The 13619-nt window shown below is 39.1% G+C and overlaps 1 protein-coding gene across 2 annotated transcripts in view; it reads right to left on the bottom strand.

Annotated features, from left to right (window-relative positions):
• The window catches only part of LOC117434453 (dual specificity protein phosphatase 8-like), a 72964-nt gene that overhangs the window by 4861 nt on the left and 54484 nt on the right, over positions 1 to 13619 (bottom strand). Inside the window, exons 1-2 of one of the 2 annotated variants that reach the window (XM_034057014.3) lie at positions 6713 to 7173; positions 757 to 923 (exon numbers count right to left, since the gene is read on the bottom strand). In XM_034057014.3, the coding sequence (XP_033912905.1) occupies positions 757 to 923; positions 6713 to 6830 (285 nt within the window). In that variant the 5' untranslated portion in view covers positions 6831 to 7173. Of the gene's footprint in view, positions 1 to 756; positions 924 to 6712; positions 7174 to 13619 lie in introns of those variants that run through there. The other variant, XM_034057012.3, reaches the window with a different exon arrangement.

Below are 13619 nucleotides of genomic sequence, written 5' to 3'. Positions count from 1 at the left end.
TACATGTCACACCCAGTCACTGTGGTCTAGCCAGTTTTGTAATCTGATCAGATTCCACACAGAACAAGTATGTTAGTAATACCCCCAAGCCTCAGCTCCATTATACAAAATTAGAGCTATCAGTCTCTTTAAAAGTTATTAAATCACCATGACCTACACTCAGCGTAAATGCCAATGATTGTCAATAACTCGTGGCTACAAATGTCGTGGCCAAGTTTGAGCATAGTTGGATAAGCAATTCTCTACGTAAGTGGGGTTAATGACATTTCTTAATAACAGGCATATCTGGAATTTCTTTCATCAGGCCAAATTGTCCATGAATTATGTGAATGCCACGCTGACATCATCGGCAATAAAAAGACCATTATTTACGCAAAAGATACTGAAGTCATGTACCAAAAAAAATCTAAAACAAGCCCATGTCCTAGTATGTCATTTGCTTACTTGAGATGCAAAAATAACTATGTTGTAACCTTAAAAGGAAACAGATTTGTGCAAGGTGATTGTGTGGAGTGGGGATATTGACATAAATCAAACCATATTTTCAAATCATAAAAGTTGCTTTTCATAGATATGTATTTTTGAAATGAACACTACTGGGAAGATGGGAGAAAAATAAGTATGTAGAAATTATGGAATAGGATGTACAGTTCAGATTAGGTCTGTCTATATCCAGTTCTGCGGTATTGAGCAATTTGCTGGTTTTTGCCAATTGCGTTCTGTTCGGCGCCCTTTGATGGCTACTAGCTTTTCTACCTTGTTTAAGACATCCTTCTGTGAACCCAGGTAGAGATGCGGCAGGATGCACGTGGGGCCAACGTTGGCGACCGGCAAGCAGGGCTGGGAGATGCTCATTGGCAAGGTGGCGGCTGGCTTCCCCTCACACAACCCCGGGAAGCAGGAGGAAAATGCAGCAAAGCCCCCTGCAGGACAAAGAGAGACACTGCACGTTAGGTACTGCTTTCGACAAAAGATAAAAAAAATTAATCCTAAAAAGACGTCACGCTTTGTATTATCTGGTCATTAATTATCAGTTATTAGTAAAGTTCAGTCTATCAGTTCTTATTTATTTATTATCTGTAATTTGTAGCTTTTCAGTATTTTTTTTTTATTTTAAGAGCAGGGTTATGATAATAAAATGGAAAACGTGAAGGGTCCTCCATTGTGAGTGTAACCAGCATGACAAAACAAGCTAGCATGAGAAGACATGTTCTGTTCCTGAAATGAATCACCTGCCACCCCAATGACTCACAGATATGTGGTTTGATTACATAAGAGATTACCAATACCCTTTTAGAGAATGGTTACACAGGGTTTCAGTAACATTCTGCTCTGGATATTTTCTACATTAGAACCTGGAATATGAACAGCGACCACACTGCACGCCTGTCAACAAAGACCAGCGTATAAAACCGCTTTCCACGTTCCTAAACACACTACGTCAACTGTGTAAATAATTACTCAAGCTCTAATTTATGATTTGAAATATGTTTATTTTATGTGATTGGCACCTTCCTATTTTCATAGTAGTTTCTGTTGCATACTGTGTGGCCAATGCATTTAAAAATATAATTGAAGTTTACAAGACAGACATGTTGCTTAGCAAGTCCTTGCATGGCTCTTCTGGGTTCCAGATGGTATGAAGACTTGTATTGTAGTTTTCCCTAAATCTTACAGAAGGAAGTGATTCCTTTCCTAGCCTTTCATAGGATGTGTCGGAAACACATGAAGTATATGTATGAAAGAAGACAGGCCCTGTACTGGATTTGCCCCTGTGAGTAAGGTCCGGGATGACTGTTTTGCCTTATCAGACCCCGCCATTGCCAAAAGCACTTCTCTTTGGGGTAATAAAAGCTGAAGAAGTTACAGAACATAAAAAAGAAAAACGGCGAGCATCTTTCAAACCAGTCCGGATCTGGTTTCAGTGCCTGTTCCTCACAGCTCTTTCCTGCATGACCTCATCTCCTCTATTTGACAATTGCATCACACTGAGAGAACGAGGCCTCCCACAGGTGCAGGAGGACTGAGGAGGCCCCCTTTCTGTGTTCTGGAAGATGATAAATCTTAGAATCTAGTCTTAGAATGAATACCAAGTTTATTTGAAGACTAGGAGTACCTAAGCAGTAGCAGTGCCTAGTAGGCTTAAAAAAAAACCAAAAAAAAAAACAAACAAGCATACACAATTTCTAAAGCCTCTGGAAAATTGTTTGTGTAATTCCAGACATATTAAAAAGCAGTGTTTGAATGACCTCTGTCACCTATGGAGCAATTCAAGGAAAACATGAGCCGGGGTGGATAAATTTAAAACCTAATCTCAAATCAGCTTTTCAAATCTGGGACACGTTAGCCCTGCATCCAAGTAGGACAGGGAGTCGGAGGCAAGACATCATCCTGCATTAAAGATTAACCTTGGCCTGTGTGCGTCTGTGAGAAGAAAGAAAAAAAGAAAGAAAGAAAGAAAGGTGTTTTTTCTTTACTTTGTCCGCTTCAGGGCTGAACCTATCAATGGCACCTGCTTCAACTCATGGAGAGAGTCCTACTGCCCATCTGCTCCTGTCTGCGCTGGCCTACCTTGGCCCTCATTACTGCTATTCTCACTGCTGTTCACACTGGCCTGTCTGTCTGCCACTGGGCTTGCACTACCAGGCAGCCTCATAATTGGAACATCTGCTCTTTAGTTCCTCTGGCTCTCTGCTTCTGTTCAATATGTGAAGGAAAAGCTCCATTGAAGCAGGTTTATTGTAGAATCCTAAAAGCTAAAGCAGACTGGTACACAGGGCTCTGTATCTGAATCATTTCAATATGATGTCAGTCACAGAAAACACAGAACTTTTAAGCAGTCACCACTTTATGTATTAAAGGGTCAATTAAATAACAACTGGATACTAATGCACTCTTCTTTTATAAGACATTACAGACCTTTACCCAAACCAAGACAACCACATACAGCTCCAAAAATAACATATTATTCAATATCCCTTTAATAACACAGCTAATCCATGACATTAGCACGTAACACAAATATAGAACTTTTCTTTTTATTGGATTGCTAATAATATTACTAATATAGTCTCTAATGCCTTCCCATATATTGCATTATCAATTTACAGTAGGCATGTCCTACTATAAATTACGGCACTGTAATTGAGTTACTACAATTTAAAATCTGCAACCCCACCACGGTTTCTATTTGTGGACACTGGCTCTTTAAGCTTTGATTGACTGATCAGCCTGCTTCAAGCTATTAATGGCAACAATCAGAAGAGATGACATCATCCTTCAGCAGGCCGTATCTTGTCCATCAGTCTAAAAGAAATCTGATCCGCCTGCTATTGCCTCCACAAGTGCCCGCCTTTCAGCAACTGCTTGCGATCTCTAGAAACACACACTGACACACGCTGTCAAAGTTCATTGGCCATATGCAACCCCCCCCCCTCCCCCCTTCACAACCCTGCTTAACCCTAACACTTGGCACCACACACTGACATCATTGCTCTGGAGGGCCTGTTGCCATGCCGACACGGGCATTAATCACAGCTCTGGGAGTAGCAGGGCCCTGACTCAGAATAATACAATATATTTATTAACCATATCAATTTTAAATATTTCAAAATAGACCCCTTTTCATAAAGTTAGAGAATATTTTCAGATTTTCAGATATATTGCTTAATTTAACACTTACTGTATAAAGTTTTAGGAAATATATATCTCCACTTAAAAAATGAATTTTTGGTATGAAAAATATATTGGTGCAAACATTGCTTTACAAGATGCATTTTAGAAAATACATTACAAATATACTTTTTTTAGTTTTTGTATTTGTATAAATCAATAGTTGACTTCTTGACTCAGCTGTTGATTACAATGTTCTTGAATTAGCCAACATGTACAGTAGCATGGAAGTGTGAGACATTCTGAGCAACTATGTTGATCGGCATGGGTTATTGATTTAAAATACATTGCCCTGTGTAAGCACTTCCTGGTGGGTCACTGTCTCTTTAAGAAAAAAAAAAATCCATTGAACAGGATGAAAGGAAGGGTTGTGGATTGAATTAGGTCATCAGATATTATTGCTCATTACTCCTGCAGGGCGTGTGCGCCACATAAAAAGATTGTTAAATACAGCATGGCAGTTGCCTCCTTTGACATTTTTCTTTAGAATCCACTTAATTGGAACCAGGTGTCATAGTAGGAATGTGCGCTGGTGTTCCGAAATTATGTCACAAATGTTAGTCTGCAAGTATCAACCATTAACTCCTTAATGGTTGATAAAGTACAATAAAACCACAACACACACACACACACACACACACACAAACCCATGCATAAAGTTCTAACACATACACACACCAAACACACGTACACACTCTCATATAGTGGTTTTGTTTTAAGACTGCCATCCTTTAACTTCACACAATCAGTTTCCACTAAGTCCAGTTAGTAGATATACTAAGTACAATTTTGAATTTGCAGAAAGCAGTTCGGGCTGTGAGGGAGTTTTCCCTGTCTCAGGTGCGTTACTGTTCTCATAATTACGTTTGGAGGCGCTGAAGGTTTCTAGCCTGTGTTGTCAGAAGCTGCTGTACACTACGTAGCTACAAATAAAATTTTAAAAAAGATGTTTGTGTTGTGGCTCCCCCTTACTATCTTCCTTTTTTTTCAGAGTTATGTAACAGCGAATTTTCAAGCTCCTCCCACAACATTTCCATACTCAAGGTAAGCCAAAAAATGGTAAAGGTGACCAGCAGCAAGCTCTCCAAACCTAAACGGTGCATTCGATCATCTGCTCCCCCCGTGATCTGATCAGTAATTACAATGAGAAATGAAACATCCCTGACTAGATGCTTTGTCTGATGCTTTAGTCTTGTGACCAGTTTGCTACACTACTTTGCCAATAGGCTGACTGATATATTACAAAGGTGAAGTATTTCTCCAGGATGTCCATTCACAATGGATTCCCTCCAACATAATGACAAATGTTAATGCAATCAGAATTTGTCAGAAAAAAATAGGCAATTTGGCTGAAGAAATTGGAAAACCTACAAATCTAGTTTCACCCTTTTTTGTTTCTAGTCTGCAAAAAAAACAAAAAACACCTTACAGTGAAACCTGTCTTTGTGAAATACTGTCTACGTATCTTTAACCCATGGGTGGCAACCTTTTCTAAAGCGCAGAAAAACACATAAGCAAGGGTGGACAAGGACACAAGGTTGACTACAAGTCATACTAAACCATTAATGCTTGGTTTGCAAAATGTGAAACCCGTATTTACAGAACCTGCTCCAAGCAGCCCGTAGTAATGCTACACAATAGCAGAGAGCTGAGCCTTGAATATGCAGCTAAACATCTTCAGTCCCCTTAGCAACCAGTTACTTCAGCTTTCACTATATTTAATATTTCACCTATTCAGTTGTATTTGCTTTCTTCTTCTAACATGCTTTTTTCCGGCTACAGAAGCACCTGTGATTAGATTATGCATTTTTGCAGACGCGCTTGTATATATTTCATATAATAAATAAATACATATATCAATAAATCAATAAATCAATAAATAAATGCAAGTTCTGAACCTCACAGCTCAGGTTGACCAAGCATACTACAGGCTTAATAAATCAACTATGGTATAATACTTATTTTACACTAAAGCATATTGCTGATTTTCAAACACAATAGCACAGCTATTTTTAATAAAGGGGGGGGGGGGGGGTGTTCGGGGAGGGTAAACTCAGCCGGTTACCTCATCCCCTCATTGCATCTCTTGCAGCAGAATTCATTCACTTACTCCCCCCTTCTTGCCCTCTTGGGATCTTCATTACCTAGTGCATTAATGGGCATCCTATCGGCATCAGCAGCTTTCTGTAATCTCAGAGCTATACCACACATTTACTGTATGCTAATTCCGGGATAGCATTGACATATGTACAAATATACACACACAGGAATATAAGTACGCACACGCACATGCACACATTCTGTATATCAAAATTCTGTATTTTCAAGCAACCCTCAATCAATCTGTATAATTTGAGCCATGCATACTACTTCAATTTGCTAAACTTTTTTTTTTTTTTTTTTTAATCAGCATGTTTGCAATTTCATTGCTTTTCTTTGCAGGATTTTAACAATATGGTGCAGCTTTCATATCATTTTTAATCTGCAGTACATGCACAGAATACAACTTTTGTATATATCTTTTTTGCTGCATCAGGGATCAAACCCATTTCCCTTGTTCTGGCTTAGGCACTCTATCATCCTTGCATCTGTTGGGTTCTTTTCACACACATCAACTCAAACGCACAACACTCACTGCCTCTGAACATCCCACTATACTCCTGCCGTGAGCGGAGTGACTGGGATACAAACTGATGCTATGGACACCAGATTCATTCAATAGCCCTCAAAGGAAACCCTGCAGTAGCTGCAGGGTAGCCTTAGAAATAGATGCATGAGGCATCAAAGCAGTCTGGGTTTAAACAGAGTCGCTCTTTGTATCAATGCTAAACTCCTGTATGCAGAAAAAAAGATAAAAGGATGCAGGCTCTTTAAAAGGCACTTTTACATCTTAATCATGCAATGACAAGTCGGGTGGAAGATGGTCCTTTTCTATTGTTCCGTTTGCAGGGCTTACCTTTTAAAATCCTCAGTCCTCCCTGCAAGAAAAATGGGGACAAAGAGAGACCCCCCCCCAATCCCAAACAACCTTAATACAAACCTCTCAGCTCCCTTCCTTGCTTTATCCTGCGCACCCTGATTTTCAGTTTCATTTCACTATCATGCATCTCGGTCCAAAAGAGCTCCTCTGGAGGGGCGATTACAATGTCCACAGGCATCCAGGCAATTTAGCAACAACCCCCCCCACACCCAAGAATCAAAAAAAGAAAATGGGCAAAATGATAACCCTTGGAGCTCCTCTGCAGCACCATCAACTACTAAGTCCTGCTGCTGTCTGTGTGTGCCTCAGCCAGGCTATTGTGTGCTGTAAGCGGTCTGTGTGTGTCTCTCTCTCTCTCTCTCTCTCTCTCTCTTGCTCGCTTGCTCCCTCCCGAGCTCTGCTCAGCTCCAGTGTGGAGTGTCTGAATGAGCTCACTTGCCGTGTGCAGGATACTGCTCTCATCAGCCAGAGATCAGTCATAGCTAATGTGCAAGGCATGTAACCACATTCCTTACTCACCACACAAATATGCAGCCACCTTAAGGGCCCTTCTGCAGCCTAGCAGATTGGCAGGCGTGTTCTTTTTTTTTTTTTTTTGCTTTGCAGTTTAAGGAGGACTGAGAGTCATTCTCTTATGGAAGAAGATACAGAGTTTTTTTTTTTTAATGCAATACACTTAAAATCAGTTTGGCTATTCTGGAGCTGAACCAGGCTGCAAATTCAAGAGACGTTTTCATTTTTATTTTATTACAAAATATGCTGCAAACCTTTTTTTTTCTTAAACCATCTGCAAATATTTTTTTTTTAATGGCTGTTAAAATAAATTATCAGAAATATTATAATTTACAAACACATTTACAGTAGCTTTACACTAAAGGTGTCATCCATATTAAATTGCAAAAAAAAACAACCTCAAAAGTGGTAAAATAATTCTAACACATTTATGTTTAAAGATGATTAATGCAATGTGAATACCTAGTTAATATATAAAGTAGATGGAACTGGATACTTAAATTTTGCTCTCAAACTATATTTTAAAAGTAGAATCCTTTCTACTGCAAACTGCGGTATATATAATTAACAAGAAAAATAAAGTAAAAGGGAAAGCTTAGCCTAAATAAAGAGATTTGCATTTGTAACACAATAGCTACTGCACTGATCCCTAATAGACAGAGTAAAATGCCTTCTGCAATAAAGACACTCTCACAGTGAGGGTGGGTGTATCTTGGACAGCAGAAATGTCACACTTTAGTGATACTTTACTACAGAACATCAAACATAGAGTAGACAACCCTTTACCAATATACAAATGCATTCTCAATGGCAGTTGATTGGAGAGAAGCTAGAAATATATATATAGCTAGTTTGTTTTTAACAAAAACAAAGTATCCCCGGTGTCATCATGTGAGGGGAGTGGAATTGAAAAAAAGAATGTAATCATTGATATAGCAGGAAGTTAAAGCTATCTGGCAGACAAAATGTAAAATATCTAACAACCGTGGTTATAAAACATGACTGACAAAATCATAGAATACAGCTGTGTACAAAATGTTTGGTGGCTATTACTATGTTATGACTTTGTACTAGCTGGGGAAGATGCTGAATTTTCTGCAGGACGTTCACTAAATACTTTTTGTACTGCATAAATAAATCACAAACAAAGTAATGATCTCTCCTGGCATTTGAAACATTTATAAATATCTAACAAATGCTGTTTTATTGCAAAGAACGATAATGTTTTTATTAAAAAGTTCTAAAGCACTTTGAAATTATAATGCGGTCAGCACCACCCATGACGCTGGAAAATTGACCGTTTTGTCGCCTGCTTGTTCTTTGGAACCAGAGAAGCTTGTAAAACATAGGCCAGCTACTTGGAAGTAGAACACCAGCTTTTACTACAAGCCTCTCACGTTTGTATTTGTTTAGAGCGTTGGCATGTGAGCGGAGCTGAAAATAGGACTGAGAATCATGAGCCGGACAGTTTCTATTTGCAGGGGCACCAGTGAAAGCTTGCCCAAACTGTGTACAAATTAACCTCCAAAAGTGTCTGGTTTGCTCATATGCCACATTGACCAAGATGCCATTTCAGTAATACAGTTTTCAGCATGTTGGTCTTTTTAGAGGGGTAATTTTGATACACTTAGGACTATAGATGGCTTAATAATGAATACCGGGGTGGCCTTAATATTCAAGGTGATTTTACGTTGCCGTCAATCGGAGCAAACCAGGAACATAAAAAAGTGACCTGCATTGTGGGGTGTGGGTTGTATACTTCATACTTCAAGTGTATTTTTCAATGTCAAGGAAACCAAGGTTGGTCTGCAATTTACGTGTTACCAGACTGTCATAAGCATTTTATCTAGGAAAGAAATAATTAGGAACATCTTACGGTAGACTGATGAAAAGCTATTTAGAAGGATGATTATTATTATTATTTATTTCTTAGCAGACGCCCTTATCCAGGGCGACTTACAATTGTTACAAGATATCACATTATTTTTACATACAATTACCCATTTATACAGTTGGGTTTTTACTGAAGCAATCTAGGTAAAGTACCTTGCTCAAGGGTACAACAGCAGTGTCCCCCACTGGGGATTGAACCCACAACCCTCCGGTCAAGAGTCCAGAGCCCAAACCACTACTCCACACAGTTTATATTGCAAAAGCTATGGACATTTTAAATTAAAATAAACACTAAACCTGGTACCTTTTGTTTTAAACAATTACTATGGCAAACAAATAAAATACTTTACTAAGTACTAAAAATAGTTTAATTACACAAAATTACAGAGACCTATATATGCACACTATATAAACAATGGGTCAATTACTTTTCTTCTTCATATATATATATATATATATATATATATATATATATATATATATATATATATATATATATTATTGATACAATGTAGCACCAACAAAGCCACATTTCTATGCAGTGCTTGATTTATACAGCACTTGCATTGTACAGATATACAGCACATAATATACACATTCAACATGCATCTTCGAAGCGATTAGGGCTCAGTTTAGGAGAGCATTATAAAGGGGATGTGATGCACATTTTCTCTGTATTAAAAGCAGCAGCTCCTCTATGAAATGTGTACGTGTTTTTAATGTATGCTTACCACCTGCTGACATGCAAAAACTGCAGACTCAGTCAGCCAGTCATGCACCAGAAATGTCTTCTGTGGCACAGTTTGTATTTTTGGGAACTACAGGTTGCCAGCATCTTGAGAATGGCAACAACTGCTTCCTATTCCTGATCCCCCCTCAGTGCTGAGTGAAGCCAGGAGGGTGGAAAGTGATACTACAATATTGACTACAGCACCAGACTACTGGACTACTAATGTACTGAAGAAAGTAGTCACAGTCAAATCCTTAGCAGTACCACTTTTATTATGTGGTGTAGTACAGTATAGTACTTCAAGTACAACTTCATTTAAAACTTAAGGTTGTCTACAGTCTGGAACCAATTAGTCAATTATTTATCAGATCACAGCTGCACACTTAAGATTTTCGGAGTCAGAAGTAGACCCAGAGGTTGAACAGGGACTCTTTTGGCAGAATAAGTAGTATTCTGCAGCCCCTGCAGGGACCATGAAGATCCACCACAGTTGGCATAGGGACAAACGTGTTGACAGCTCTCGTTTGTCAGGAAATCAGTAATAATCAATTCATATGTAATTCCATAAGTGATGTAACACTTCCAGAATTTACAGCTGGGATGCCTCTGTGCTGATGCAGCTGTCCTTTGAGAGATATCGCTCTGTGCCAGAGCAGTGCAACCTGGTTGGCTAAAAGAGCAATGCCGATGACCAGAGACTTCTTGTAGAGCCACCAAAAAAGCGAATTTGTGTGTAAAGAAAAACTAAGTTTACTAAAATGACTAAATAGTAGCAACTACACCAAGACACTGCTTCAGCTGCCTTCTGCTCATTAAACGTGTTGCTACATTTTCACTGTACTTGCTTTTACCGAAGACTTTTCAGACCCATTCAAAACGTTAAGTGGATACATTACATGGATCATCTGTATTATACTATTATGTTACCCAGAAGAAACCCATAGCAGAATAGTTAGCAGATTACCAGCAATGGCAAGACAATGGAAAACAGATTGCATAGTGGTCTTCATAGCACTCTGTCTGTTGGGTACCGATATGGTACCATGGTAGTACTAGGTCATATCATTGTGATACAGTACCATTGGCTCGTCAAAGCATGACTATTCTACCGATGACTCATACCATTGTAATGTCGCTGCCATTGTCCTACTATTGCCCCATCCTGCAGCACCATATTGCTACTGTGCGCAAAGCTATTGAAGATCAATTGATAAGGGGTCCTGTGGCACGATGGCTCGTTTGGTGACGTCAGGCCAGGAAATAGACAGACAACAGTTTTGGTGACTGAAATGCGCTGGTGCGCAGACTTAATAATAAATAAACGGTTTAAACAAACAAAACAAAATACTTTTGTAAAGCAAAACGGCACAGTGGCAAAAACAAACCAACAGATACAAAACAAGTAACGTGCTGTTTCCACGCCAACACATAGCAATTGTTATGATTGAAATTGCTTTTCTCTCTCCCAGTCTTTCTCCCTGAACACAACAATCCCGTGTGCGTGAAACACACTTTTATGCAGCTGTGCCGAGACTCGATTGCTAATCAATCATTCAATTGAATCTCGGCACAGTCTGCACGTGGACTAATTGTGCACCCCCCGTGCGCCCCCATACAAATACCCACTTTAATCTGCACGTGAAGTGATTGTGCAATCCCAGTCCCTAAATACAAATATACATTTTAAATCACCTGTGCCTCATAACCCACATTCCGTGCACCACTACACACAGGTCCCCATTATTAGTTTTGTATCAGCAATAGAATGGTATGTAATGCTATTTGGGAAATATGGCTTAATAATAAGAAAGCAACATAAAGCTACAGTACCAAATGAGAACTTTCACCTCAGGAGTTCAAATCCAGTGATCTGGTATCAGCTATCAAGTCGTTGTTCTGTAATAATTATTTTCATATGGCGAGTTGTTTATGAATCGCATATCTTGTGAATTCATAGAACTGACCACAAGCAGAAGGACATTCCAATCCATCTCCATGAGACTGAGGAATGAGGGGAAAAGCTGCCTGTACCAGAAGCCTTCCCCCTGAGGCGAAGCCCTTTCATAATTTAAATGATAAAATAATATATATTTTTTAAAATCCATGAATAGAAGCATTTTTAAGAATAGCTCAAACATCAATAGAAGGCCATTACCTATTCCTGATAAAACATTCACAAACAGAACTTAAATCGTTAGCACACCAGCTGCCTTTTTTCATGTTGTTTTCCCTACTGAGTTAATCACTCAGTTCACTGAAATTATGTTTATTATTATTTTTTTTTCCATTGCAGTAGAAGATCCAGGGCCTGTGTAACTGGGCCAATTGTTAAATCATAGCCTGAGAACAGTCTATTATAATTATAGATTTGGGAAAACAGGCGCTATGACAGCATTGTTACTAAATCTGGAGAATGATGCAGAGAGCCTGAGTATGAGCACTAGAACACATGGTAGCTTGGGTTAACCCCCTCCGAGTGCCACCGCCCAGCTGGACTGCAATGCCATAGCATAGTGGTGTGGAGGGCTGGAGTCTCGATGACAAATAAACAAATAACAAAACAGACATATCAAGGGACAGTGCCACAGTAGATAAATGAAATGATGACACTTGAGAGATATATTATTCATTTACACACATTGAAGTCCACAGTAACACTAAAAGTAGCTGGAAAATATTTTGTTGTTTTTTGTTTAAGCTTTTTTTTTTTTTTTTTAATGCTTTTTAAGTAAAAAAAAGACAAAAAAAACCCAGATTTTTCAAGTAGGTAAAAAAACAAACAAAAAAAAAACGACTGCTTCCATCGACAGTTAAAAAGCAACACTTACTGCAGTTCAATCTTTGTCTTTGTGATTTATAATAAGTTAATACATTGCGTGAAGGATGTCGCTTATTTTAAGAGATGTCATTTTCCACATTCCACAGTTGGAGCAGCCAGCTTCGATCTGCGGTTCTCTCACCCAGGCAGCGCAAGATGACATCTCTTATACAAGAGACACCCTGCACACAATGTATTAACTTACAAGAAAACACATCTGAAACCCTTGCAGCCCATAAGAGAAAGTGTGCACTAAAGCCTGTGCAACACTAACATGCTTCCCCACAATCAGCACTGAGGAGTCTTTTCAGAGGCTATGTTTGCTGGAATGGTTAGAAAGCATGGGGGAGTAATGGTGACCAACAATCACTCTGACCACACATAAGATAAAAAAACAAGACATTGCAGATGCTATATAGCCATGTCTCTACATGCAGGGGATACTGTTGCTTTATATCATGGGGGATGAATACAACAAAGAGCCTTTGAATGAGGACGGGCAGTGTGCTAGCTTTCAGAGTGAGGGTTAAAACAGCAACAGGAGGGAGGAGTGTATCGTAACCTTGTATCAAACGCTGTTATAACAGAGGGCCCTTTAACTGGGATTGAGTGTGGGGTGGCCTTGCCCATCCGAGGTAGTTTGAATACTGAGTTGTATAATAGGGCTGGAATGTAACATTGCATCAAAGACTGCATTATAAGCTCTATATTCACAGTGAAGCGTAGAGCAGCTTCACAACCAAGAGCTTTGTGAGTTGTAGCAAAGTGTGTGGTTAGGGGAAAGTACCATTAGGATCGAATATTACAATATTTGTACCAGCTAAGTCAGTATGTCTTTTCTTTGAAAGGCATTCATCTTGTAAGTCACAGAGATTTGTATCTGTATAAAACTAACATAAGGTCAGAAAAGTCCCAGCATAAGTTACTGTTATTGTGACGCAGCGTGTTACGTACTGCTAAGTGGGAATGGGCCTCAGTAACCTTTGTTACTCACTGCTGTTGTGTAACTCCGA

Source organism: Acipenser ruthenus, chromosome 28 (assembly GCF_902713425.1).
Source record: "Acipenser ruthenus chromosome 28, fAciRut3.2 maternal haplotype, whole genome shotgun sequence".
Classification (NCBI taxonomy): domain Eukaryota; kingdom Metazoa; phylum Chordata; class Actinopteri; order Acipenseriformes; family Acipenseridae; genus Acipenser; species Acipenser ruthenus.
This window is presented reverse-complemented; position numbering and strand designations above follow the sequence as displayed.